Raw genomic sequence first — 22,714 nt, 5'->3', positions numbered from 1 at the left:
AGCCAACTCTGCAGGCGGCGGAAGGGTGGTGCAAAGTACAGGCCAAGTGGCTGACACAAAGGCCTGTGATGAGGGAACCCAGTGAGAGGCTGAGGATGACAGAACCAATGGATAGAAGCTTTCACCTCGGGCTGCTATACCCACATGGGCCTGTGCCCTGTCATTTCCAAGCAAAGTCCGGTGTGAAGGACTGCTTCTGATGGATCAAAAAGCTGTCAGAATGAAACCTGAAAGCTTACTCTCCCTTCATCAAAGCTCCAATAACAAAAGCAGCCCATGCACTGATTCCTGAATCAGCTTTATTTCTCTGCATAAGGAACCCTGCACAGGCAATTCAAATTAAAACAAAATAAATATATGAATATTCATGTAAAACTGTCCTTTCTAATGAACAATTATACACAATGTACAATTCCATGTTCACTGGGCGGGTTTACAAAAATGTACCATTCCCAACTAAAAATGCACCAAAATGGTTCCATGCAAACTTACCAAAAGTGACCAAAAGTATGGAGGGAAAAACCTGACTGAGAGCACTTTGTCTTTTTTTTGTACAATCACAGAAAAATAAAAACATCTAATCTTTGTTATCTTTAGAGTAACTAAATGTGGCCACTGTTTATAACGTCGGTTTATGTTCCTAAAACATCTATGTAGTTACCATAAAAGTGTATCAACATTAAACTGGAAGTGAACATTATCGAGAAGAAAGGGGTGATGGCACCCTCGGTAGTCAGTAGTCAGTGTCGGAGCCCTCAGCGTTGTCCACGTTTCGCGAGAGCATGTAGTTGTCCATGTCGATTGATCGGCAGTTGTTGATGGCGTAGCGCAGGCGCTCAGCCATGACCAGCTGGCTAGAGTAGGGGGGCAGTCTCAGCTGGAAGAAGCAGGTCTGTGAGGTAGGCAGACTGTCGTAAGGCTGTGGAGAGAGAGACCCAGAGCTGTGACTGCAGCATTAGGGGGTCATGGCAGGGGCGGGTGGGGAGCAGCGCTACTCATAACCACCGCCCCCAAGGCAGGAGAGCATTTCTCCCTGCCTGCAGGTGGGCTCCACGAACAGGACTGACTGCATGGCCACCTGGAGAGCAAGCAGAGGCTTGGCCGTGGTAGGGAGAGCACAGGCTCTGGTGTCCTGTGGCCACCTAGCTTTTGGTGAAGATGCTTCTTCCCTGTCCTCATTCTTCGAAGGCCCTCCCGTGTGACATGAGAATGAGCCCTGCCTGGTGGGGTACTTGGGAGAACATGCTTCACATGGTGCCTGCCACAGAGCAACAGAGTTCACTCCCTTTCACCAGAGGGTGCAAACTTGAAGCTGCTATGGATATGCGCCAACAGAGCCAGTGAAATGGAAGGAACAACTCTGAGGGAGTCACCACACTCCTCCCCTCACTGTCCTCCTAGTGAGCCTTCTGCACCCTTTGCCTGCCATCCCACCACCGCTCCGATGAGGAAGGAGCAGTTAATGAAACCCCAGCCCACCTCTTTAACTGATGGTGATACAGTTATTTAAAACAATAATTATGATGCTTAGTAGCAAGACAGAAAAGTGCTGGGGATAGATTATTAGGTGAATATAAATACAATTTATATAAAGTTCCAAACATGTCATGCAAAAATGTGTATGCTTGAGGAATTACACAAAAGTGAAAATGGATACCACTAGAGGGACAGGGTTCCTGTCTCTCCCTGCAAACACTGTTCTGCCCTGCAAACACAACTGTTTTCCAAACTATCTATAATGACAGAATGATATATACTGTTTTTATAATTTAAAAAAAGTTTCAAAAAAAGAATCTGCCCTCTCTTTCTCACTGAACTCCTGGAAACCAGCCCTCCTTTTTGGAACTCGATCAGGTGAGTGCATTTCTAAGAAGTGGGAGATGGAAGGCCCAGAAGCTCAGCTGTGCCAGAGCCAATGACAAATGCAGAAAAACCACAATCCACAAAGACACTAAAGGGGAGTGTCAACAGGTGGCTCTGATCTGGAAACTGGAAAAATGGTTTAAAAGTCACAAAGGAAAGACCAATAGTGGTCAGTTTCCTGAGGATAAAACTTTCCAGGCAGGGATGTTTAGTGGAGTAACTCCTGGGATGGCAGGGTAGCCCAGAACAGATATAAGGCAAGGCTCTTTTCCAGAACTGAATAGAAGCAAACCATTTCCTCCTCTCTGAAGCAACAAAATAGATTCACAGCTTTTAGTTTCTGGCAAGTCATGTAGAAAATTCATGGGAAAGCTCTTTTCATAGCCTTTCCTGTGTGAGGCCTCTCCAGCAAGCCTAGCATAGGAGTAGAGCCCAGGCAGGCAGCCTCAGGAGGCAGCAGGAGAGGGCCAGCTTTGACTACAGCAACTTTCAAGGGGTAGTTACTGGAAAAATACCAGAAAGGCTGATACTGAAACTTGATGAAACTGATGGGATAGGCCCTTGTAACGAGGTCCTATTTTCCTTGCTGTTTCTGGAATAAACACTATGGGCCCAGCTCAGAGGACTGCCCAGCTTTTGGGGGGTTGAGAAGGAGAAAAGAGGGGACACAGACACCTCTAACTTAATGTTGGGCTTGAGGGATGTACTAAGTGTCCAGGAGATGGACATAAGGAGATCTAAGTCTGCCCTAAGGAATAGTTAGGAGGCATAGGAAAGCATCTTCTTGGAGGAGATGACATTGGTATTGGGCTTAAAGGATAAATAAGTGCTTGACAGGTATACATGGAAAAGGAATAGGAAAAGAACTTTCTAAAGCAGAGGCAAAAGCCTACACAAAGGAATGGACATTTAAAAACAGTGTCCATGGGTGGTCTTGGAAGTTCTCTGGTGGCCTAGTGGTTAGGATCCCGGGCTTTCACTGTCATGGCCCAGATTCAATCCCTGGTTGAAGAACTGACATCTCACAAGCCATGTGGTGTGGCCAATAACTGCCCCCCCACCCCCCAACAACAACAACAAAAACAACTAACCAAAAAAACAGTGTGGTCTATCAGGAGAAAGGCAAGCAGCCGTAATGGCCAGAAATAGTTAAGTGTCAAGAGGTGATATCAGAAAGCAGGGCAGAGGCCAGACTGTGGAGGTGTCTAAGGCCGCTAAGGTGGTTAGCGTTTGTCCTGGAATCAACACAAGGGGGCCCTGAACAGTGTAAAAGAAGAGTGGCATGGTCAGATGGGTGCCTGAGAAAGAAAGATGACTCTGGCAGTAGCATGCATTTAAGGCTCTAAGCCGTTTTATTCCTGAGCCATCTGTCATAACGGCAGCTGGGCTGGTGCTCTACAGCAGGGGCCTTTCATGAGGCTGCAGAGAAGCCGCACTGCCTGTTCCGTGATGCACACCACACACGTAGCCGCACAGCATGTTACTGCTGCTCCCCGTGTTGTCATGTTCTTCCTGGAGCACGTGCTCCAGTTAATGGTTAGTATCTTGGTGAAAACAAATAAACAAGACCGTGTCCCAGTGCAGAAGTCACATGATGAAAAGGCACAGGAAATACAACGCAGAGGTAACAATGATGGCCCTTCTGCCAAGCTTGGCTTTCATTCAGGAAGATACTGGAAGATTCAGTGAAGGTTGTTGGTTGTGGTGTGTTTTCTACATCCATGTAGGACTATTTTTTTTAAATTGAAGTTACGAGATGTTTCTAAACAAGTTTTTCCTGCTTGATTAAAAAGAAAAAAAAATCTGGAAATTCCAAGCATTAATCCTGAATTGGCAGGCCTACTTGAAGCCCAACATGCAAGCAACAAGGAAGCAACAAAGGCAGACATTAGCAGAAAGAAAAAATATCTTACTTACCCTATCAACCTTCATGATTTGAAATCTCTGAGAAATATCAGCAGTGTTGGCTGGTAGTCGAGATCTTCCAGACACAAACCTCATGAAAAGCACACGCTCCTCGTTGGAGAACTCCTCCAGTGTGTGCCAGAACCACTGCACCAGCTGATGCTGCTCATCCACCTCCCGGTACCGTACCACTTTCTTCAAGACTTCTACGGAGATCTCAGGCATCCCACACACCATCTGCTCCAGCTGCTTTGCTGTGAGGAGGGACAACAGCGGCACAGGGACGATCCAGGACATTCCTTCTCGGACTGCAGCCACCTGCTCCCAGGAGAGGTTGTTCATTCAACATCTGTGTGCAGACTGGGCACCCATGGTGGACCCAATCGGGTCGGGCACCTCATGTTGCTCATCTGCTCCCAGGCCCTCTACTTGTCCCTCAGAACTGGTATGACTGCACACGATCCAACCTTCTTGCCTCTGACCCTTTGTTAGAGTTTCTCCCTGCTTGTGGGATTCATACATTCTTTCTTGTCCCAGGTCAAGTCAATTCAGGGGCCCACCTTCCCAGCCCCACAAAACTCTAGCCCATGGGGGCCCTTCTAATGCCAACCCCACCCACTCACACTCCTAACCACACATGGCCACAGGTTGTTAAAACTGCTCTGTGGAATACTTCATCTTCTCACCAGGGTAAGCAGCTTTTGGAGGATGTGTCTAGGGCTTCTACTGTCTTTGTAATTTATATTTTCTTTTGAAAATAGTTATATTCTTTTTGTAAAAATCATTTGTGCTAATTGTAAAAAAAAAAGTTAGAAAAGTACAAAGAAGAAAGTAAAACTGAGAAGTCCTTTCATAGGAAGGCAGTAAAAAGGATAGAGAATTTAATTAGGAGATGGGTACTGAATCCCAGCCCCACCACTTCTTTTAATTTTCTCATCTGAAAAAATAAGGCAAATAATTGCTGCTCACATGATTATTATAGGTATTTTAAACGAGTCTGTAATGATTGTGTAGTTAGCTTTTGTTAGCACAGTGCAGAGAACAGATCAGTTGAGGAGTGCCGAAGGGGTGCGGTCAGAGGCTGCCTACACAGTCTGTTTGGCGAAACTACTCCAAGGTTATACAATAGAGCATACTCTAAACAGAGACCTACCACTGTTCAAGGTTTGTTTCATAAATAACTCCTCTGCTCTTGGTCAGTTCAGAATCATCTGCCAAACCAGAGAACCTCAGAAGCCACATCTTGAGGAAGGCCATGGAGTTATGATTGTGTAAGGCTGTCATGCCCAGGGCTAAGGAATGAACGGGCAATAAAGACAGTCTCTGCTGACAGAAAAGGGAATGCCCCAGCCAAAATGTGCCAAAAAACAAGCTGAGGTACATGGATGGCTGCTTGAATGGGGAACAACTGGGACAGCTATAGGAAGAACACGGGGTTCTAAGAGACAAGGAGGAAGTGAAAGAGGAAGGCGGCATTGTTATCAAGAAAGGAACAAAGGCCAGGGCAGAGCAGAGCACAGCTGCTGGAGAACAGGTCAATCTGGCCTTTATAGGAAAGGTCAGCACAAGAGCCTGGATACCATAGTTAAACCTGGTTTGTGATCGTGGCTTTGCCTTGGGCACATTACTTCATTTCTCTGGACTCCGTGCATTCATTTCTGAAATGGTGATAGTAATTTCTATCTCCCCATCGAGTAACTACGGGGAAAACTGCACATGTAGGGGGATGCTACCACATCTGGCATGTTGGAAGTGACCAGGGAATTTATGGTCAGTTATTCAGTCTATAAGGAATAAGCATCTTTAAGCACTAGAGACAAATCCTAAGCCCTGACTGTGTAAACAACATTGCTGACAGGATCCACCCTTACTAAGCTAAGGGGTATAGTTTTCTGACTAGACTTGGCCCAAAGCCAGAGTCGAAGAAGGAACCAGGAGTGAAGAGTATAGAATATATATAATTCAAAGTACTACACAGCCTCAGACCCTGAATCCAACTCTTGAGAAAAGCCCAACATCTCTGCAAATAAGGTATTACTGAATTGGCTACAAAGGACTATATAACCAAAATCACCGCTTTGGGACACAGTATTCATTTCTAAGGTCACTTATCATACTCCCATCATTTACTAAATGCTTACTACACATCAGCACAGAACAAGGATATATAAGTTAGATATAAAAAATACACTCTTCATTCAATGTCTCACACGCTAATTAAAGAAAGAAGACCCAAACTCTGCAGCCTAATTCTTAGTCTACAATTCAGAAGTATGTGATAGCTTGAGGAATTTCTAGGTGACAAAAAAGATCTGCACAGTTACAGACCTAGAGGAAAGAGGCCCTCATGGGATCACAAGGCCAGCCTTCAGGAATTCATTCACACGGACCCTGACTGAGCTGGAGCAGGACACTGGGCTGGGGGGCAGTAAGACATGAAGACAAAGAAGACTGAGGAAGAGTGAGAATAAGAAGGTGGGTTCTGAAGGCCTGGCCGAGGGCTTGGCCTCCAAGCCAAACACTGGCCAATTCAGGGCTCACCTAAGGCTTTGAGTAAAGAGCAGACCCTGAGATATGGCCTGAAAAGTCTCTGAATAGGGACTGAAATATAGATACAGATTAATCAACACCGTGAACTCATACACCAAAAAGCAAACCTCTCAAATCTCTCATGTGAACCTCTCACCTGTCGGTCCATTTCATGAAGTCGATATTCAATGGCCCTCTCCACATATTCTTTCCTATTAGAAAACGTGAGTGGGATACTATTTCCACCAGGGATTATAGGAACCATTTTGCCATCAGCGCTTTGGCCAACAAAAGAATCAAGAGGAATCATCTATGAATAGAAGAAAGAAGAATTTTTACTCCATAGTAGAAATGACCACAAAAAGTATGTTACACACAAATACAGCAGAACATCAACAGCATCAGAAATCTTATGGATGAAGACAAGGCAAATGAGATAGCTGATTAGGCTACTTCAGGGGTTCCCAACTTTTAGGATCTAATGCCTGATGATCTGAGGTAGAGCTGATGTAATAATAATAGAAATAGAGTGCATAATAAATGCAATGTGCTTAAATCATCCCCAAATCACCCCCTGTCTACCCCCATCCATGGAAAAATTCTCTTCTACGAAATCAGTCCCTGGTGGGTACCAAAAAGGTCGGGGACTGCTGGGCTACTTGATGAGCAGGGAGTGCTAACTCATCTGGTTTTCATTAAAAATGCAGTTGAATCAGTCTCCAAACCAGGTTTGATGAACTCTGGCTATCCCAGGCCTCCAGGGTTCTCTCTGTCCTTCACTCTAACAAGCAGAGAGAATGGATTAAAGGGGAAGGAGCAGAAGCTGAGTGCTGGAGCTGACTCCTGGAGCTGACTCTGTTAGCAGCTATTTAAACTTCTAGGTTGAACTGCTAAGTGTAGCAATGGTATACGGCATGGGTCAGCTGGACAGCAAGCAGAAGGCTATATCTGAGTTTTACACAGGAAAATTCTCATCAACACCAGCAGAAACATGGACCAGCCAGGATTTACCTCATGGAAACTCTCCTCAGTAATCCCACTGTCTTCAATGTGAAGAATGCTGTTGAGAGTCTGCACGTAGAGCAGATCCACCTCTTCCAGGTCTTCCAGGGTGAGTGGAACACAGCAGAGCTGCTTCCACACCAGAGGGGCCAAGTGGAGGTCCAGAGGCTTCTTTGTGCGAATGGCAACCCCCATTAAGATTCCTAAGAACTTAAACTGCATTAAGTGTTCATCAAGGCAGGCAGAAGGATTAAAAAGGAACCTGCAGAATTAAAGGAAATACTTCAAACAAAGTTGTCCTCATTTCTATTATAAACAAGTTATCAAACAGCTAAAGCATTAGTCTAGACCTGTGCTGTCCAATATGGCAGTCATTAGCCACATGCAGCTATTTAAGTTAATTAAATAAAATTTAAAATTCAGTTCTTCAGCTCCTTTAACCACATTTCAGGTGTTCAATAGTGACCTATGGCCTACTGCTATTGTTCTAGATGGCACAGGGACCATATTTTGAATTACTTTGAAGAACCATAAAAAGGGTGAGTGAATGCTCATTAGTCCTTAAGCTACCTGCTCAAAAATGCCCTATTTCCTAAAATCATTTATCCTTTACATGTATACCTGTGGCAGATTCATTTTGATATATGGCAAAACCAATACAATATTGTAAAGTTAAAAAAAAAAAAAAAGTCCACGAAGCAGGATCCAAAATTCAAAATTTGACAAACACAGGAACAATACATGATTGCAAATACAAATTGCTGTGACTGGATAGCATTTCAAAGGTTTTAATGAATTTTAATTCATTGAGGGAAGGCCACGTGGGCCTTCAGAAATACAAAAGAAGTCTGGTTTCATTTTCAAGTCTGCACTTCCTCTATTCCTCTATATTATAATTCAGTTGGTCTCATAATAAATAACAAGTCATGATGTAAGTGCCTCAGTTTCCTCTCTGTGAAAGGAGAACAGTAACAGTTCCTACTCCTTAGAGCTATAATGAAGATTCAATGGGATAATCCATGTACAACACTTAGAACAGTGCCTAGCATATAGTAAATGTGCACTGTTACTGCAGACATTCAGTAACACTTGCTGACTGCCCTTACCTGTCCCTATTGTAACCCACTTCTGCGGTAGCATTGGGAGAGGGTATAAGAAGGTCCACAATACCAGTTTCAAGTTCCTGTAGAAGAATGAACAATTTCTTTAGAAACGCAGTTAAATGTATCAAGAAAATGAACCAATTAACATTAAAGATCATGTTGAACAGAGAATATTGAGGAATTTATAACACTATATGAGAAACAGCAGTCTCTGTAATTATTTTCGTGGCTGTAACTTAAAATGAATTTAGGAACTCCCCCATGGAAAAAATGTCCTGCAGTACACAGAATAAAGATGAAAAAGCCAATCCAGGGCCCGAGCTGGGGTATCTCTGAGCAGGGTATAGTGACATTCAAATAAACTTAATAAATGATAACCAAGTGTTATTTTAGATACAGATTTATCAGAAAAATTCTGATACGAGGCAAAGCTGGAAGGATCAGAGCTGATTTGGAAGCAAAACTGTGACTGTAGATCTTAAAATATGGACTTGTTCAAACTCTTAAGATTTGTTTTTCTAATTTCCTTGGACCCTGGCTGTTCTTTGTTCTAAAAGCACCAAAATAAATGGGAGCACATGAGTGGTCCTGGATTTGTCTGTTACAGAAGTGTACATATGTGTCATTGCTGTTTCCTCTGTCTGCTATACAGAACAACAGATGGTAAGTCATTGGTAGATGGCCAAGCACTGGCACTAACTCAGAAACATATCTTCACGAAGCATTTCACAAACCCTTGCAATAATTCACATATACATTACTAATAGCATGGCTTTATGTAAGCATCACAAATGAATTATTGCTTAGATTTATAAAAACATGCCACAGTCATCACTGGAAATAGTAAAACACCCACCATCCGAGTGGACAACTCAGCAGGGGACACTGCATGAATATACCTGGCACATCTCTGTGATTGTGTCATCAAACACTCCTCCGGCGTCATCAGCACCTTCTCCAACTAGCTTAACCTTCCAAGCTCGGGAAGGCAGACGGAGGTCTGAGGCATTCAGTTTAACTACTTGTCTCGCTATTTGAACAAAGATAGGCTTACATTTCCGTCCTCTTTAAAAGAAAGAGAAAACAGAATAAAATATAATGCTCCCAAATCACCAGCAATGTCACTTGAAGATATTCTCCCATCAGTGAAGGAACAGGCCAGCTTAACAGCAGCCAAACACTGTGCTAGGCTCACTGTAATTACACTGGGTACTGACATAAAATACTATTACTATTCTACTTTACAAATGAGGAAGCTAAGGTTACAGAGATGAGTCAGTTGTGAGTCCCGTTAATGAAATGTACACATATAGCGTGCTAACCTGGTTGATATCCTCTTTACAGTAATTTGAGGTCCATAGTTTTTGCCTTGAACCATGGTTTTTCCTATAGAGCGCACCATTGGGAGGGTGTAGACTCTTGGGGCTAACAAAGGCCGAAGCTGTCCCTGCACAATGCCCCATGTTCCAGCATTATAATGAGACGTACTATTCTGTAACAGAAAGTAAGCTTAGCAGAAATGGTACAATCTAAGGCTTAAAAGAAGTAACATGTCACTTTTAGAAATGTACTTTAAAAGCATAAATCTGGGTATTAGCCCTTATTGGCAATTTATTCAAAATATTTTTCTGATAAAGTATGATTATTATTTTTAAAATACAGAAAAAGACATACACATAAGCACATAAATAAAATCATTCCCTAATATTACCATATGGAGATGGCCCCATTAACACTTTCATTCACTTCCTTCCAGTTGCCTTCCTTTCCACATTTTCAAGATTGTACTATTTATATAAATTTTGTTTTTCTCACTTCAATTTATACCATAAACATTTCTCTCATTAACTATAAACAGGATGCTAACATTCTGTTAGTGCTGCACAGTATTCAGTTGCCACGTTGATTATCTATTTCCAACAATGATTTCTCATGTCTCTCATACACTCATAACTGGGTTACCAAAAGGATTTTTGACTAACAGTTTTACAAACTAATACACATTTTGGCAGGCATGCCTACACATTAAACAAACAAACATAGCCAGCTTTCTTTCTTTCTAAATTACTAGACTGTTCTATAAAGACAATCAAATCAGCCAAATTTACTTTATCTCCCCACTACCCCTCCACAGGGTATGTTCATTCGTAAGGACAGCAGGAAGGCTCCAGAGTTTCTCACACTCACTTATACAACCCCTTTGACGGAGGTATTAACACTTTTGTGTGCTTAAGTTTTAAAATCATATACTACAGTTTGTAGAAAACACATGTTTAGTCATTCATACTTCTTTGAACTTTTGACAAACCAAAACACTGAAGGAAGACCATTTTGTGTCCAACAGCATGATAACCTATATCTGGATCATCCTTAATCCAGCAATAAAATAAGAACAGAATTGTTGCCTTTTCTAGATCTCCTGGGTGCTAAAAGCATTAGCCATGGAGGAAGTATCTGAAGGCTGAAAAAAAGGCCCAGGGATGTGGTGAGCACAGCACAGGCCCTGCTTCCTAAGCCAGCGCGTTACCTGGTTGTTGGGGCTGAGGTTCAGCAGCCTCCAGGATGAGTACATGAGGTCAGAGAAATGGTAAAGCAGCCGGAGCCTGGCCCTCGCAGTGTGAATGCTCACCTCCCTCAGAGCCCCGTACTGGGGGGGCACTGTATCGGGCAGGCCCAGCTGCAGAGGCACTGACACACCTGCCCAGAACACAAATGCACAATTGTAAAGGAAAATGCAATGTTTTCATTTTTAGCATTTTGAAAAATTTCAAACACATACAGAAGTTGCAAGTATATAATGGAACACCCATTCCCACCACTTATAATTAATATTTTGCTATGTATACTTTATCACTTATCAATTCCTCTATCCATCAATTCATCTTAAATTTTTGATGCACTAGTGTTGGTTTGTAAAACATCTTTTTTATTTATCATGATGGAAACTTACTTTTTTCTCCTTTAATTTACTTTCCCATTTACCTATGGACTTAGTTTCTTCACACACACACATACAAACCCAAAACAAAACAAAAAACCCAAATTCATTCTTTCACATTCAATAACATTTCATTCTTGACATCTTCATAATAACACAAGGTGTGGACCAGGACCAGAGAGGAAGTTCTGGAAAATGGAAATGGGCAACTCAGCAGAACCCCCTCCCACACTTACTAGGGCTCTGACAGAAAGTTAACATGACAGAATGAAAGATATGAGTCCATGATTCATGGAGGTTTTATACTAAAGAATAAGCTCTGTAGAAGCAAAGACTACAAGGACTGTATCCATGGGTATCCTCTTACAGAAATGCACAAAACTCTAAGAATGAGATACTCAACTTATTCGAGTTTCCTGCAAATAATCATTTGTACACCTCAGTTCTCAGAGGTATTTTCCTATTAGTTAAAGCTAACATGGACCCCCTCTGTCCATGGGGGTTGCAAAGAGTCACATGACTTAGCAACTAAACAAACATTTACTGACTACTTCTATGTGCCTGACACTGTTCTAAGAGCTTCATAAGAACTGATTCATTTACTCCTGCAGTTCTTTACAATAGGTGCTATTATTATGCTTTTTTTATAGACAAGGAAACTGAATCTCAGGGTCACCCAGCTCCCAAGTGGCAGATTCAACCTGAGCAATGTGGTTTTTGAGTCTGAACCTTTAGCCACCATGCTGTCTAGTCTCTGTCCCAAAGTGGAAGGGAAACCCTGATGGAAGCTGAAGAAGCCCCTGAGAACCTGAAATTGTCAGTGGCCTAGCAGCACTGCTCATTCTACTAGAACATTCTTGTTTGGAATCTACTTGGCAGGCCTACCTTGTTCTCTAAGGGTATCTAAGAGAAAACAATCGGTATGGGGAATTTTCCCCAAGGACCTGTGGCTAAGAAGTAGGGGGCTCCAAAAAGGGATAGGAAAACAGCTCTCAGGCACAAGGTCACTTCAGGGACATTCTAGTGCCTCAGATACCAGAGAGGACTTGATGGTTTATGAAAGAGGTAGCCCAATATGAAGAAATGCATAGGATGATAAATATCATACTTAAGGGAATGGTTACACTTGTGGGGAATGATATGCATTTAATTTTCTTTATATGTTTTGTAGATCTATAAGGTTTCATAATAAATTAAAAGCAAAACACACAAAAGATAGAAATATCCCATCACTCGAGTAAAATGGTAACAATTTTTTTTTCTGCTGTGCCAATGTATACACAACATCATGTTTCAAACCACTGACTTGGGTGGAGAATTCGACAAGTGGTCTCAGGGCTTTTCATCTTTATTAACAGCATGCCTTAGAAAGCTATAATTCATCACTTTTACATACAAAAAATACTTCATTGCTGTTCTAAAATTATAAATTTGCTTGTCTAAGTAATATGTTTTCTTCTTTTGGGGAGCAGAGAGGCACTGCTATGTAATGAAGTCTGTAGGAGAATTGCCTGCTTTGAAAGTATCTGCAGTGCTGTAGCACAAAGAGTGCTTTGGTTGTGTGGGGGAAGGTCTGATGGCTTCAGAATGGTGCCTGGATGCAGTGTGAAGCTGGCAAGCAGACAGTGCAGCTGGGGTGAAAGAGAGGTTGCTGGGGCACAGCTATTTCCTCCCTCACCTGGTGCTCTTGGCGGGACAGGCGGCGCTGTCCATGCAGCACTGTGGCAGCGGCCAGCTGAGATCTGCCGAACATTTTTCCCTTGCAGAACTGTTACCAGGGTTGGTTCTCGAACGTGGTTGGTATGACCTAAGCCAAGCTGGGAATAAATTACAAATACTCAGATATTCAATTAGAAAGAGGAAGACAGAAAGCCAAGACGATAAAATTTTGTCTTGGATGGTAGCAGACATAAATAAGTTATTATCTGTATCAAGCAACAATATGAAAATAATGAAGTTAATTTGATTTTCTCTATCAGAATGATCCTCATAGCTCATTACTGTCTCCTATAAATTAACCTGCAACAAGGCCGTTCCAAATCTAGCAAAGGAGTCTCAATGACTGAAAACATCTTTTCCACCTCTAGACAGGAAATAAATTCTTGGAAAGTTAAAAAAAAAAAAAAAAATATATATATATATATAACAGAATGATCCCTAGAGTTTTTACTTAAAACACACTGATTTCTTGATTTTTAACATAGATTGCCTGTGTAACAGTAAATAAACAATTATAAAAATACACACAGAATAAAATTCTCATCTCTAGATCTCTGTTCTTCGGGCCTGACTAGGATACCCAGTGTTTTGGTGGCTGAGCACCTCAACATCATCAGGCAGGATAATGTCAAGGTCCACCAGGGACCTTCCAAAGGTGTCCCCACATCAACTCTCTTCTCATTAAGACAATGTGCAACCAGAGTGATGACCAGCTTCCCCACCTGTTAATATAATGATGAGGAGACCACAGAGCCAAAAGGAGGCTACTATGAATAATACTGGACCTTGAACTTGAGGGCTGCTGGTTCTAGAGACAGCCGTAAGTAAAGCAGATTTACAGAGGACGGGGATGTGGTTCTGCATGTGGAGCTGAAAGCCACTGTAGTAGGAGGAATCTCAGACCTCCTCCACCAAAGTACATCCCAACTCCACACACAGGATAGGCTGAACACATCAACCTCTTGAATCTTTTGTCAATCTCTTACAGGCTCGGTTTATTGCTCTGCATAATGGGAGTGACAAGACCTCCTGAACAAACACAAATATACTTTGTACACTGTCATATCATAAAATATAAAAGTATTGTTGTTTTATTCTTTCCATTTTTTCAGATCAACTGATGCTTCCAGTACGTAATCTCTCTTATTACTGTAGTGAAAATGATGATGATTATTGATGATAGTAGCAAATACTTATAAATACAAATACCTGGCCATTTACTATGTGCCAGGCGCTTCTCAGTGTGTACACACACACATATATTGAGTTAATCCCCTTAACTACATTTGTATTGCCATATTTCTCTTTAAACAATGATACATTTACTAGGGCACAAGCAACAGAGAGATACGCACAACTGGACTCCAAATAATCTGTTGTAGAGCACGATGATGTGCTTGAGGCCTTGTGTAGATATTCTGAGTTTCTAGCTTATATCTTTGCCAAATGAACAATTCTGTCAGATTTCTAGACATGAGAGAACAGCAGTGAAGTAAATATTTACCTGACCTTCTGAATTGCTCCCCCAGGCATACACATCTCCAGTTGATGCCAATGCAAGTGTGTGTTCAGCTCCAACAGCCACATCTTCGATGACCACTCCAGCCAGGACAGGGATTTGCTGTGGTCGATTGTGATTGCGAGCACGCCCTTCTGGCAAGCCTATCAAGCGATCTGAAAAAATAGCAAAAGGACATTTATGGATGGTACACCATAGTCCTTTTCTAATTTCTAATGAGTCATTTAATGTCTATGGTGGTATGGCAATGACATATATATCTCACTGGGGCAAAAAAGGGTTTTCTGGTAAGGTATACTGGATTCTGAGTGGATAAAGTTTAAAACTGCTTCTTTGCAAAATGTCACAATCTCCTTATTCATAAAAATAAATGAAATTAAATCTAAAATGATTAGCTTACTTCAAACGAGGAGGTTACCTCTAGCATCCTCATACTTGAGAGGACTTGCACAAAAGTTACAAAGGCTCTAGAGTTCTTGCAGCCTAAGAAAACACATCATGCAACCTTTCTTGTTCTCAAAGCCAACTTCTCGCCTTATCTTTGCTGCCAAACTCTACAAAGTGCAGGCTAGTTCCTGTTGTTTCACATGCTGTTTGGCTTGGCCACCTTCTGTAGCCTAACTTCCATTCTCATCACTGCACTGAAACTACTCTCAAAAGCCATGAATAGCACCTAACTGCCTACTGCAGCCCACAGAGCTCTACTTTACCTTCTGATAATGTGGCCTCAGCTCCTCCTGCCCCTCAGACACTGCACTGTCCTGGCTCACTGGCTACCTCTCTCTCTCTCCACTCCTTTCAAAGCCAAATCTCCTGAGTCCTCTTCCTGTGCTTACATGCCCTTTACTCACATTCCAGAGTTTTATCCTCTTACTCTTCTATCCCATGTTCTCTCCCTGGGTTTCTTAGAGCCAATTTATATGGCTTTAACTACAATATTATCCATTAGGCAAACCAACATCTCTATAAGCAATCTCTCTGGAGTTTCAGACCTAAATCCTCAGTAACTTGCCAGACTTCTCCATACATGTAGCCTAGAGTACATGGCCCAAATTCAATATGACTAAAACTAAGCTCCTTGTCTCTTTCCCCAAAACCAACCCCTTGTCCTGTCAGTGGTGTCAACATTCTTCCAAGACTAGAAACTTCAATCACAGCTTATTCCTTCCTCTTCTTCACATCTGCCTCAAACACCCTTCAGTCACTACAACTTGCCAGGAAGTTGACTTACAAAAGTGAACAGGTTTCCAGGGATATGGATGGCTGGATTTGGATTTACTTAAGATTTGAATCCTGAATCCTGTGAATTCCTAAGACCTGAGCCCCCCAGTCCCTGCAAGGGCTGGGAAGTGAGGCAGGATCCAGAGGAGCTCTGGTGGTCAAGGCAGTCTTTGTGGCAGCAAGGTAAAAAGGCAGCAGAGATGAGGAAGGGAAGGCTTCGGCAGGAATTCTTCTAGCAAGAATGAAGGCTCTGGAAGGGGGGGTGATCAATGAGGAGGAGAGTTTGTCCTAACAGCAAACATCATGTAAGAGGAGGTGAAAAGTAGCTGGGGAATGACAGTCACTCATCAACCAGAATGAGAAGTGACTCAATTTAAGCATTTTCTATCTAGCTGGAGGGCACATATTTCTGTAATACATGTGTGCACAAAATAAGCAATATAATTAATGCCTGGAAAATGCCTTACCTTGACCAAAGGTATACACATGACCATCTTTGGTTAATGCAACAGAAAACTGAGTTCCACAAGCAACCTTTTTTATTCCAATTCCACAAAGGACATCAACTTTCTGCAAAGTAAAAGGGTAAGGGACATACTTTAAAAAGAAAAACACTCAAATTTGCCTACTGGTATGTATAAACTCAAGGACTATCTTCCAGAAAAATATTAATACTCACCCACCTATTTCCAGTCAAATCCACACTCCTAAATGTTATTTTCTCATACTGCTCTGCAGACTACCTGAATTTGGGTGAGTTCTATAGGGGGTACAGGATGTTTGACTAAAATCCTCCAGCACCCCATGTGAAGTGGAAACACTGCTCTGCACAAGAGAAACCAAAGAGAACTCTATAGCTGTTTCAGATTAGATCAGTCGCTCAGTCGTGTCCAACTCTTTGCGACCCCATGAATCGCAGCACACCAGGCCTCCCTGTCCATCAAAAACTCCCGGAGCTCACTGAGACTCACGTCCATCGAGTTAGTGATGCCATCCAGCCATCTCATCCTCTGTCGTCCCCTTCTCCTCCCGCCCCCAATCCCTCCCAGCATCAGAGTCTTTTCCAATGAGTCAACTCTTCACATGAGGTGGCCAAAGTACTGGAGTTTCAGCTTTAGCATCATTCCTTCCAAAGATCCCAGGGCTGATCTCCTTCAGAATGGACTGGTTGGATCTCCTTGCAGTCCAAGGGACTCTCAAGAGCCTTCTCCAACACCACAGTTCAAAAGCATCAATTCTTCGGCGCTCAGCCTTCTTCACAGTCCAACTCTCACATCCATACATGTCCACAGGAAAAACCATAGCCTTGACTAGACAAACCTTTGTTGGCAAAGTAATGTCTCTGCTTTTGAATATGCTATCTAGGTTGGTCATAACTTTCCTTCCAAGGACTAAGCATCTTTTTTTCATGGCTGCAGTCACCATCTGCAGTGATTTTGGAGCCCAGAAAAATAAAGTCTGACACTGTTTCCACTGTTTCCCCATCTATTTCCCATGAAGTGATGGGACCGGATGCCATGATCTTCGTTTTCTGAATGTTGAGCTTTAAGCCAACTTTTTCACTCTCCTCTTGCACTTTCATCAAGAGGCTTTTGAGTTCCTCTTCACTTTCTGCCTTAAGGGTGGTGTCATCTACGTATCTGAGGTTATTGATATTTCTCCCGGCAATCTTGATGCCAGCTTGTGTTTCTTCCAGTCCAGCGTTTCTCATGATGTACTCTGCATATAAGTTAAATAAACAGGGTGACAATATACAGCCTTGACGAACTCCTTTTCCTATTTGGAACCAGTCTGTTGTTCCATGTCCAGTTCTAACTGTTGCTTCCTGACCTGCACACAAATTTCTCAAGAGGCAGATCAGGTGTTCTGGTATTCCCATCTCTTTCAGAATTTTCCAGTTTATTGTGATCCACACAGTCAAAGGCTTTGGCATAGTCAATAAAGCAGAAATAGATATTTTTCTGGAACACTCTTGCTTTTTCCATGATCCAGTAGATGTTGGCAATTTGATTTCTGGTTCCTCTGCCTTTTCTAAAACCAGCTTGAACATCAGGAAATTCATGGTTCACATAGTGCTGAGGGCTGGCTTGGAGAATTTTGAGCATTACTTTACTAGCGTGTGAGATGAGTGCAATTGTGCGGTACTTTGAGCATTCTTTGGCATTGCCTTTCTTTGGGATTGGAATGAAAACTGAACTTTTCCAGTCCTGTGGCCACTGCTGAGTTTCCCAAATTTGCTGGCATATTGAGTGCAGCACTTTCACAGCATCCTCTTTTAGGATTTGGAATAGCTCAACTGGAATTCCATCACCTCCACTAGCTTTGTTTGTAGTGATGCTTTCTAAGGCCCACTTGACTTCACATTCCAGGATGTCCGGCTCTAGGTCAGTGATCACACCATCGTGATTATCTGGGTCGTGAAGATCTTTTTTATACAGTTCTTCTGTGTATTCTTGCCATCTCTTAATATCTTCTGCTTCTGTTAGGTCCATACCATTTCTGTCCTTTATCGAGCCCATCTTTGCATGAAATGTTCCTTTGGTATCTCTGATTTTCTTGAAGAGATCCCTAGTCTTTCCCATTCTGTTGTTTTCCTCTATTTCTTTGCATTGATCGCTGAAGGCAGCTTTCTTATCTCTTCTTGCTTTTCTTTGGAACTCTGCATTCAGATGTTTGTATCTTTCCTTTTCTCCTTTGCTTTTTGCTTCTCTTCTTTTCACAGCTATTTGTAAGGCCTCCCCAGACAGCCATTTTGCTTTTTTGCATATCTTTTCTATGGGGATGGTCTTGATCCCTGTCTCCTATACAATGTCATGAACCTCATTCCATAGTTCATCAGGTACTCTATGTATCAGATCTAGGCCCTTAAATCTATTTCTCACTTCCACTGTATAATCATAAGGGATTTGATTTAGGTCATACCTGAATGGTCTAGTGGTTTTCCCCACTTTCTTCAATTTAAGTCTGAATTTGGCAATAAGGAGTTCATGGTCTGAGCCACAGTCAGCTCCTGGTCTTGTTTTTGCTGACTGTATAGAGCTTCTCCAACTTTGGCTGCAAAGAACATAATCAATCTGATTTAGGTGTTGACCATCTGGTGATGTCCATGTATAGAGTCTTCTCTTGTGTTGTTGGAAGAGGGTGTTTGTTATGACCAGTGCATTTTCTTGGCAAAACTCTAGTAGTCTTTGCCCTGCTTCATTCCGTATTCCAAGGCCAAATTTGCCTGTTACTCCAGGTGTTTCTTGACTTCCTACTTTTGCATTCCAGTCCCCTATAATGAAAAGGACATCTTTTTTGGGTGTTAGTTCTAAAAGGTCTTGTAGGTCTTCATAGAACCGTTCAACTTCAGCTTCTTCAGCATTACTGGTTGGGGCATAGACTTGGATTACTGTGATATTGAATGGTTTGCCTTGGAAACGAACAGAGATCATTCTGTTGTTTTTGAGACTGCATTCAAGTACTATAGCTGTTTAAAGAACACTAAAAAACCAGGTAAAGCCACAGGCTGCTCCCAGTCAGATTTTTTTCTGCTTTCAGAGGTAACAGTAACTGCTTTATATGTTCTTCAGAGAGGCAGTCCTTCCCTTCTGTACCTACTGCTGAGTATTTACCAATCCAGCTATCAAGATGTCACAGACTATATATGAGAGTGAAATCTGGAGTTGAATGTAAATTGAATACTTGTAAATCACGCTGTTTGTTAAACATATTAGAAAAATCCACATAAAAAGAATGTACAAGAGTTCTGAAGAGCAAAGAAACCTTCTATAAGGTGAACAAAGACTCTAAATTATTGTTTATGCACTGGGCTTTCCTATTACTTTTAAAAAGGCACACACCTGTATAATTCAGTGGTAATAACAAGCTGAAATGGCAGCCACAAGCAGAGTTACAAAAGATTGTTCACATTTCCCTTCATAAGATATCCTGGGAATATATTTATACTTATTTCTTCTCTATATGGGAGGTAGTTCTACACTATTCAGTCCATGACAAAGACAGATATTTGTCCTTGCAGAATTTTTATATCCAGTTTAGTAATTAATGACTTATTTAAAATAAGGTCTGCTGCTGCTGCTAAGTTGCTTCAGTTTTGTCCGACTCTGTATGACCCCATGGACTGCAGCCTACCAGGCTCCTCTATCCATGGGATTTTCCAGGCAAGAGTACTGGAGTGGGGTGCCATTGCCTTCTCCGAAAATAAGGTCTAGAATGATGGAAATTTAAGAATAAGCAAAGGAAGCTTCTATATTTCATTATGAACTATCAAAAATGTTAGAAGTAAATTACTTCCAACTAAAAAGAGGTACTGACATAGAAGAAAACCATGGTGTCTGCATCCCTAGATTAAAGACAATACTGACCTGAGGTGAAGATTTTGCAGTGGAATTTCCTAAACCTAGTTTTCCATAGTCCCCATCTCCAAAAGCCCACACCATGGAGCCATCTGCTGACACCGCCAATGTGTGGTTTAAGCCACAAGCCACCTGGAGAAAGAAGAGGGTGCTCAGTAAGGCAAATCACAATACCTAAAATACATACCCATTTCTGGGACCCTTTTTATTCACTTCAGTGAAAATGTTGGCTCTTTTTTCAGAAGATTTGTATTGGTTTCAGGGTTTTACATATGTTAACCAAATATGTCATGAAGAAAATATTCTTATCATTCACAAACAAAAGACAACCTTCTTTTCTTCAAAGAAAAAGCTTTCAAATATCTATGGCTAACTCTGAATTAGACAGTACACAAGACAGGAAAAAAGTACATATGATTAAAAAATACTCATTCACACCACAGACAGTCTAAGGAATAATAAAAGATAAAAGATAGTAGAAAATAACATTTTATCTTCTCTTTTCATTAAGAGAGAATCTCAACATGTATAGGTCATGGACAATTATTACTTAAGAGCAGCAGCTACCAATATGCTGCAATTCCGCCATCTACTTCCAGGATACCGAACAGGAGTTACTATATTATTTAAAGGTTTCATATCAAGTTGTATTATGAATAGGAGTGTGAAATATTCACATCCTGAATTATGACTTTCATTTGTTAACCAATTACCAATTAGGCCAAACAAAATGTACATCAGGATAAGTACAACTGGTGGTTCGAATCTTCCTGAAAGGATAGTATCCAAGTGCACACAGAGGAAACAAGAAACTATGATCAGATAGAACATATTATTGACTTATTCCTTGCCTGTCCAATCTGATATCCCTCCAGTGCAGTCACTCTCTCTGGAAGTTTTTTGTTAGAGGTGTTTCCCAGACCCAGACGACCATAGTCACCATTCCCAAAGGTAAACAGTTTGCCATCTGATGTTACCACTGCTGAGTGTTTGAAGCCACAAGACATCTACAAACAGAACCAACAAGAACAAAAATGTTAATAAGAGGGTACACTAAGAAAGAAATCAGTCATTTGGGTTTTTAATACAGTAATAATCTTTAAAATAAACTTCACTGGCAACTCAGGATCTTCAAGACCAGTATGTCCTATCCACCCAAGTGGCCCTCTTGCTCCTGCAAGTCTGATCTACTCATCATCTTCAGAAAGACCAAGATAAACAGCACACCTTGGAAGAACTGTTGCTGCTCTTCAGCTGCAGAGATGACCTAGACTATATGAGTTAATGAATGGGGAAATTTTTTGTAAACTCTAAGGTACTATGCAATTTGACAACACTATTTTAGATCGCTAATTGATTTTCCAGAAAAAAGTATACAAACTCAACCTTTGTAATAATAATGACAGGTTGAAAGCAAAGCTTTCCATTTATTAGTAGATCAAGAACTGTGGGACAGGAGTTAAACCTCACCTTTTACAAAGACCTGAAGCACCCTGGCCTAGGTCAACCAGTTGGTAGAGGAAAAACAGTCCATTCTAATACCAAAACCCATTTAAACCCCTGAGACACTCAAAAATGACTGTGAACCACCAAAAACACTGGATCTTTTATGATGGGGTAATATGTTTTTACTACTGTTTTTTCATTACCCAATCTTGAGAACTAAACCCAGTATGTTTACATTCAAAGATAAACTTCTCCATATCCTGCCTGACCTGCACCACTTCTTCTCCCTGTAAGGCCTCGATCTGCCTGGGCCGTCGCTGCCTGTCGCTGTTCCCATGGCCGAGTTTGCCATAATCACCATCTCCCCAGCTAAAGACCTCACCACTTTCAGTCAGGGCCATTGAGTGCCCATCAGAACCACAGGAAGTCACCAGCTGGGTCACCACAAAGCCTGCAACAGAGCAGAAATGCAACAAGAGTCACTGGGTGGTAAAAGTTCCCTCTTTGTTGAAGCTGCTACAAAGTAGTTTCATAGAATAAAAAAAAATACCACAATAGTACTAGAGAAATAAAAAAGAATATCTTTAATTTTAAATCTAAATTGTAGCCATAACCTAGAAATTTGGGAGCAGTAACATAAAACGAGGAGAAGGCAATGGCACCCCACTCCAGTACTCTTGCCTGGAAAATCCCATGGACGGAAGAGCCTGGTAGGCTGTAGTCCATGGGGTCGCTGAGAGTCGGACACAACTGAGCGACTTCACTTTCACTTTTCACTTTCATGCATTGGAGAAGGAAATGGCAACCCACTCCAGTCTTCTTGCCTGGAGAATCCCAGGGACGGCGGAGCCTGGTGGGGTGCCATCTATGGGGTCGCACAGAGTCGGACATGACTGAAGCGACTTAGCAGCAGCAGCAGCAGCAACATAAAATGATGATAAGGAACAGAAGGGTGATAGGAGCAATTCCAGTCACTAAGGACTATGTTCTAGTCACTCCTATAAGTGCTTTACATGGATCGTTCATTTTCTCTTTTCACACAGAGCCTATGAGGCAGATATTATCATCACCACTTATACAACTAGGGAAACTGAATCACAAAGAGGTCTAG

General features: G+C 41.8%; 1 protein-coding gene across 13 annotated transcripts in view; it reads right to left on the bottom strand.

Moving 5' to 3' along the window:
• Positions 1-279: 279 nt before the first annotated feature.
• Positions 280-22,714, bottom strand: part of HERC1 (HECT and RLD domain containing E3 ubiquitin protein ligase family member 1) — a 210,961-nt gene continuing 188,526 nt past the window's right edge. For 12 of the 13 annotated variants that reach the window (XM_027553787.1, XM_027553796.1, XM_027553790.1 and 9 more), the window contains 14 exons: positions 21,873-22,054; positions 21,009-21,164; positions 20,167-20,289; positions 16,267-16,369; positions 14,564-14,733; positions 13,019-13,157; positions 10,930-11,099; positions 9,725-9,894; positions 9,302-9,467; positions 8,406-8,482; positions 7,309-7,561; positions 6,455-6,607; positions 3,781-4,086; positions 286-919 (listed from right to left, as the gene is read on the bottom strand). In XM_027553787.1, coding sequence (XP_027409588.1) covers positions 734-919; positions 3,781-4,086; positions 6,455-6,607; positions 7,309-7,561; positions 8,406-8,482; positions 9,302-9,467; positions 9,725-9,894; positions 10,930-11,099; positions 13,019-13,157; positions 14,564-14,733; positions 16,267-16,369; positions 20,167-20,289; positions 21,009-21,164; positions 21,873-22,054 — 2,354 coding nt within the window. In that variant the 3' untranslated portion in view covers positions 286-733. Of the gene's footprint in view, positions 920-3,780; positions 4,087-6,454; positions 6,608-7,308; positions 7,562-8,405; positions 8,483-9,301; positions 9,468-9,724; positions 9,895-10,929; positions 11,100-13,018; positions 13,158-14,563; positions 14,734-16,266; positions 16,370-20,166; positions 20,290-21,008; positions 21,165-21,872; positions 22,055-22,714 lie in introns of all 13 variants that reach the window. The other variant, XM_027553788.1, reaches the window with a different exon arrangement.

This window comes from Bos indicus x Bos taurus, chromosome 10 (genome assembly GCF_003369695.1).
Source record: "Bos indicus x Bos taurus breed Angus x Brahman F1 hybrid chromosome 10, Bos_hybrid_MaternalHap_v2.0, whole genome shotgun sequence".
NCBI classification, from domain to species: domain Eukaryota; kingdom Metazoa; phylum Chordata; class Mammalia; order Artiodactyla; family Bovidae; genus Bos; species Bos indicus x Bos taurus.
Note: the sequence above shows the minus strand (reverse complement) of the source record. Positions and strands in the feature narration are given on the sequence as shown.